Source organism: Hydra vulgaris, chromosome 12 (assembly GCF_038396675.1).
Source record: "Hydra vulgaris chromosome 12, alternate assembly HydraT2T_AEP".
In the NCBI taxonomy this organism is placed as follows: domain Eukaryota; kingdom Metazoa; phylum Cnidaria; class Hydrozoa; order Anthoathecata; family Hydridae; genus Hydra; species Hydra vulgaris.
This window is the reverse complement of record NC_088931.1, coordinates 64,713,806-64,720,631: the sequence shown is the minus strand read 5'-3', so window position 1 is coordinate 64,720,631 and position 6,826 is coordinate 64,713,806. Positions and strand designations below refer to the sequence as shown.

Here is a 6,826-nt window from a genome sequence, read left to right as displayed (position 1 = left end):
AAAGGTTAACACATTTTAAACATATATTTTTAAAATTAGCTTAACACGAAACAAATTTGTAATACTAGCAAAAAAAAGACTTATTTGAGATGCTTGTATCTAATTTTTAATATTTTTGTTTAATTACAGTATAAAACTTTTATCCCAGTGGGCACGCGGACGTCCATAGTACGTCCAAGGACGTCCAAAACGGTCCGTTCGGACGTCCACAATGGACGTCCTCGGACGTCCTTTGGACGTACCAAATGAAACGACTTTCGTCCGTCTATTTCGGACGTTTAAAGTCCGTTCGAGGACGTCCAAAAAAGTCCGTTCAAAAGAATACAATAGACGTCATTTGGACGTCCAAAGGTTATTTTGTCCGTTTAAACTGGCATTTTAATTAATATTAAACGGACAAAATAACCTTTGGACGTCCAAATGACGTCTATTGTGGACTTTTGATCATTAATAATGATTAAGCTGAATAAAATTCAACATTGAATTTTATTTAGCTAATTCTCATACCGACTCGATTTCTAACAACTATAAAAAACGGAGTCATTTGGTGTAAGAAATGAAGTTTTTTTCCCACGGGGTCTAAATTGAATACGCACGTGTTTAGGAATTCAAGACACAAATCATTATAAAAAATAAAAAGAATAATATTTTTAAACGTATATAATAAATACAATCTACAAATAGCAAAGACATTATTTTTTTGCTCGTTTCAATATGTCGCCAATAGCACCCTCGATGCTGCTTGAATCGTAACCAACTTTGTCACCAACAACGGCTTCTAAAGATATATTTGTCAAAATTGTCTTTCAATTATAGGTCACGTTTTAGAAAATCAAAACAAATTTCAATTAAAATCAAAAGCTAAGTAAAATTTAAACCAAAAAATCAACAAATTATTTATAATAATAATTATTATTATAGAATTTAAAGTACATGGTTCCACAATTATATGGCTAAGACGGGTTTCCATATTATCAATTCCTGATGGGAATGATATTATGTATAATTTGAAACAAATTTTACAACTGGATGCCCTTCCAAGTAAACCTATTGTACAAAACATTACCAGCCAATGTTTATGAGCTCCTCCTGCCCATACCATATTAAAGTGGGAATTTGATATTCGAGTTTTCTTTCTCCTAGATGAGTTGTTTCACCACGGCTATGGAGCCTCACATACCCCAATAAAAATTTATTTTAAATGAAAACAACAACAATAAAAATTTATATTACTATGTTATCAGTTTTGGAAGGTCGTACATAAAAAAATAAATTAAAACGGAAAACGACAGCAAATATATTTGCAAACAATGAATAGCGGAAAATAAGCAATGAAATACTGCTTCATGTTCCTCTGCTTAATGTTAGCAAAAATATTCAGTCTTAAGTAAGATGCAATAGCTTTAAATTTGCATTCAATGCTCACCTTTTATGCATTTATAATGAGCAGTGCCTGTAAATTTTCTCTTTCCTTTTCTACCGTCCTTGCTAAACAATGACTGAATACCTTGGGTCATGATTTCATTCAAAACATTTTTAATCGTTTTTCGTGGAGTCGCTCCTCCAACTGCTTTTATTTGAGTAACCTAATAATTAATTTAAAAAATAAAATAAAAACATGGTTAAATATTAGTTATATATATATATATATATATATATATATATATATATATATATATATATATATATATATATATATATATTATATATAAATATATATATATATATATATATATATATATATATATATATATATATATATATATATATATATATATATATATATATATATATATATATATATATGTTACCTTGCGTTTTCTTGCATTTGAGCTTGTTTTTAAAATATTTTCAATAATATCGAATCTCTCAATTGAATTTATTGGTTCTTTTTCAATATCGTCAACATTCAAAATAAAATCGACGTCTCCACTTTGTTCAATGTTTTTAAGCCTATCTAGGATTTGCGCTTGCGTATCTTGGAGCTGGCGAAAATTTTTCTGCATATCCATGAACAAAGCATATTGAAATTCTAAACAAAAAATAAAATCAAAAAAATTAGCAAAAAGTAGTTAATGGGTACATCCATGTATCTACAAGATACATGGAAGAATCTTTTAACTTAGAGGAATGTTTTTTATTAGCAGTTTTATATTCTTGGTTTATAGTTGTGTGGCTCAAATAGCCTTGCTGTTTAATATTGTAAAAATATTTAACATATTTTTTTTCATGCAAATAAAAAGCTAACCAAAATAACTCACGTTTATTTGACATCTCTTTAAACGAAACTCCACCATCACTAAATTTCCTTAAATTTTCAACACATTTACAACTATCTCTATTATCATTATCATTATCATCAATTATTTTACTGGAAGTAGAAGCCACAGGATCCAAAAAACTATCTACTTTCTCTCTTTCTTTAACTTCAAATTTGTTTGAACCTACATTATATATATAAATAAATATATATATATATATACATATATATATATATATATTATATAAATAAATAAATATATATATATATATATATATATATATATATATATATATATATATATATATATATATATATATATATATATATACATATATATATATATATATATTTATTTATTGGCAATTAAGCTATATAGACTTATTGGCAAATAAGCTATATAGGGAAGTGACTGTTACAGTATTTTTATCAAGTGAGTTCCAGCGGTTGACTACATGTTCTGAGAAGAAGTTTTGAATTGTCAGATTTGAATCTATATTTAACAAGTGTAAGTGGGTGATCTCTTGTTCTTTTGTTTGTGGCTAATTCATATTTTTTTTTTATATGTAACAGTTGAATACCCATGCAACATCTTGAACACTTCTATTAAATCCAATATGTTTTTTCGTTCTTCAAGTTTCCATAGACCTAGTTTAGACATTCTGTCTGCATAGGATAGATGTGAATAAGTGAATGAAACTCAAGATATATAAATCTTGGCTAGATTAAATTAATAATATAATAGGCAAAGTTAATTATAATCAACTTACTAGAAACATCATCCTCCTCATCTAAATATTGAAATTTTGTTTTCATTCCACCAAGCTTAAGTTTTGGACTAGCCACTCTTTCTTTAACGATAGTTTCAAATTTTTTCGAAACTTAAATGAAAAATTATTAACCTAAATTCACTGTATATGTATATGTACATGTATATATATATATATATATATATATATATATATATATATATATATATATATATATATTATATATATATATATATATATATATATATATATATATATATATATATATATATATATATATATATATATATATATATCAATGTGTCAGTTCCTGACTGAACTATTGATTAAACCATAAATAACTTACTAGGTACATCATCATCCTCATCTTCTGTTTGAAACATTAACATCGCCTGGCAAGTTTCATAGCTGCCAGCTTCAAGAATATATTCTATCAGTTTAAACTCTTGCCAGCCAGCCTCAGGTTCTGCCCATTCAGATAGATAAATGCCAACAGTTTTCCGTCCTCGTGGTGGATAAAACACAATACTTTTACATGGGTCAACCCAATGAGAAGGCACAACAGTTTTTGTATCTGCCCCATCTTCTTTAATAACAATTGTGCTGAACAATCTGAAATAAAAGAAAGTTGAATTTTCTACATGGAACACACTTCATAGGCACAACAAAACAAAAAACCTAACTAACTTTTCTTAAGCAATATCTGTATGCTTTACAAAAATATTTATAACAGTTATATCAGATAAATTTAGTTTTGAGAATTTAATGGTTCCAAAATTTTTTTAGAAAAGTACACAGTTCATAGCTATAAACTAATTTATTAATTACAGGCATAACATTAAAATTTAACATCATTCAATAATGAGATAACTATATAATCATTTTTAAATGGTAAACACAAACATTTCCGCAATAATTTGTCTTTGGTGATTTCACGACTCATACAAACATGGTTTGCTCTAATACAATAAATATTAAGAGTCTTAGACTCAACAAAATCGTCAAAATAATTGTCCAATCTTTCCTTCTCTAAAACATCACAAACTATATTACCATTAACCAAAATTTCTTTTACAAAAATTACATGACTTTTTGTCAAAAAGCAAGAATTTTTAGATGTGTCAATTTTTGTAATAGTTCTTTCTTGACACAAAACACTGCCCTTTGATTCACTGAGACGTTTGGAGATTTCTATTAGAGGATTATTTTTTCCTCTAACTAAATGTTTAAGCATTTGTAAATGATTTTCAAACTGAAAACAGGAAAAAAAATCTAAAGGTGCATCAAAATGTTCCACATCATCAGCAATATGAATGAGACTGTGAATATTATATACACAAAAAGTGTCACCATAATGTTCATGACAATTTGAGACAAAGTAAAGTAGAAGTTGTCTTGCGGAATTTAAATATATCCTTCTTGTTTCGTTATTGTCTTCACATAGCATACGGATGGATAATACTAAACTCAAGAAATGTTTGTATGCCTTATAATCAAGAATACCCTTTAAAACAACTATTCCAACATACAATAAAAACATTCTAAACTCCGTAGCTTTCCATCTATTTAACTCAATTAATGACCTAGGTTGACGTGCAAATTCAGTTGGTAATTTGCCATTTAAATTAGTAAGCAGGCAAGAAATTTGAGCAATGGAAGAAGCAGATAAACGTCCCTTTAAAATTCCTTTATATGCACCTTTAAAATAATAAAGAATACGACGCATGGCTCCCAAACAAACTAAGTGCATATAATCAAGAGGAAAATCGCAAACCATATCAATACTATCAACGTTATATAAAGGAGTCAACGAGTGATGGTGACACCGACCAAAGCTGTCAGCCTGAGAATAAATTCCAGCTTTCAATTCAGTATTTGTTCTGGGTAAAATATTAAATTTTGTATTGGTAAAGACAATACGATTCCTTATTGAAACACCAACTTCATTGCATCTTTCACATGAATGATATCCCGAATGTTCAACAGTACGCTTTAAAAGTGACCTAGCAGGTGAATCGCATGAAATAGCAAATACAGAAATACTATACTCTTTCCCACATATTGCAATAGGACTATAAAAGGTTTGTAGCTCTTTCGCAAAGTCATTTAAGAACTCAGATGCAATTGGCTTCTTTACACCACCATACAATGCAACCACAAAAGGTTTGAAATGCCCAAATTGACACAGTATAGGCCATATTTGATATGAACTGGATTTAAAAACAGGAAGTCCATTTACGTTTGACATTAATTTTATTTGAGTTTCATTAAAGATATGGTGTTTCAAAATATTTTCAATGCCCTGCCTTACACCAAAATATATATATATTTTCCTTCAACATCCATGGAAGTAGTTGCAACAACCCTTGGAGTAAATAAAAGTGATCTTGCATCTTTTGGCAATTCCTTGTATCCATTTCGAATCAAAATATTTAATAAGTCATTTACACACTGTCTGGTGCAGCCATGTTTTAAACTCCAGCACTTTAGTTCATTTTTAATTGGTTCTAATGGTACTATAGCATTGTATGGTTCATTATCAATTGGGATATCATGTAAACCTTTTTCCTGGTTATCATTTAATTCTGAAAATATAGTATCTTGAGATGCACAAGTCTTGTATGAAGACTCGTCCCCGCTTAGCATAGAAGCGGAAGAACTATAGGAGCTACAATTAACAGACTCAAGGTTATTGTTTGTTTGAATTGACTGTGAAAGGTTATGTACAGATCTTCTTAAATTCCGCCACTGGGTTATTCGCTTGCTAAATAAATAAAAACTATGACATTATGCAAACAATGCTCAAACTGTTTTATCTATTTGTTTTGTCTAAATGCCAAAATAAATATATTTGTAACATGTATATTTATTTCTTGCTTTTAGAGGATATTTTACATAGAGAATCTTTAATAAGGATGCCATTATAATTTAGAAAAAAGTCATTTTAACTTATCTTTTATAACTTTTAATTGAATAAGTGATAACTTATTTATTCACGAAAACTTATGAGTTTGTCAAACTTACCTTTTTGTAGGAGAAACATGTTGTCGTTTCAATGATCGTTTGTGATCCATATCTGGATCAAGTAATTTTTTTAAACTTTAATAAAAGCTATCTATTAAACATATAAATAAAAAGCTATGTATATACATATATATATATATATATATACATATATATATATATATATATATATATATATATATATATATATATATATATATATTATGGCTTTTATGGCATGTGTATATATATTATTATGGCGTTTATGGCTTCTTTTTAATGTCTTCTTTGACGTTTTTATTTAATATTTGTAGCAGTTTTATATACAAATATATATATATATATATATATATATATATATATATATAATATATATATATATATATATATATATATATATATATATATATATATATGTATATATATGTATATATACTATTACCAAGTATAAAAATTTGCTATATACTGACATGAAGTAGTTTAAATAAATTTAGAATATATATTTACAATATTATACATATATATTCTAAATTTATTTCAATATATAAATCACCTTGGGCTATTTATATTTAGATGTTGACAACATGTAAATATAAATAGGTACATGTACAATGTACATGTACCTATTTATATATTGAAATAAATTTAGAATATATATGTATATCAATATTTATGACCTTAAAAGTCCATAGATACAATTATATAGAAATAAAGAATAAATAAAAAGAATTAAATAAACAATTTATAAAAACTTATTATCCGGTTAATCTTTTTTTGTTAATAGAATTGAAGG

General features: G+C 27.1%; 1 protein-coding gene across 2 annotated transcripts; it reads right to left on the bottom strand.

The window, feature by feature from the left end:
• Positions 1-633: 633 nt before the first annotated feature.
• LOC136088927 (uncharacterized) lies at positions 634-6,166 on the bottom strand. 2 transcript variants are annotated; one of them, XM_065814105.1, is made up of 7 exons: positions 6,055-6,166; positions 3,377-3,642; positions 3,031-3,141; positions 2,262-2,444; positions 1,812-2,032; positions 1,427-1,586; positions 634-778 (listed from the first exon to the last, which is right to left on the bottom strand). In XM_065814105.1, exons 1-7 carry the CDS (start codon positions 6,102-6,104, stop codon positions 693-695), a joined length of 1,077 nt encoding a protein of 358 aa, XP_065670177.1. In that variant the 5' UTR covers positions 6,105-6,166; the 3' UTR covers positions 634-692. The 2 variants fall into 2 exon arrangements, with proteins under 2 accessions (XP_065670177.1, XP_065670176.1); XM_065814104.1 differs by lacking the exons at positions 634-778; positions 1,427-1,586; positions 1,812-2,032; ... (1 more) ...; positions 3,031-3,141; positions 3,377-3,642 and adding an exon at positions 3,786-5,794 and having other exon boundaries at positions 6,055-6,154.
• Positions 6,167-6,826: the final 660 nt, after the last annotated feature.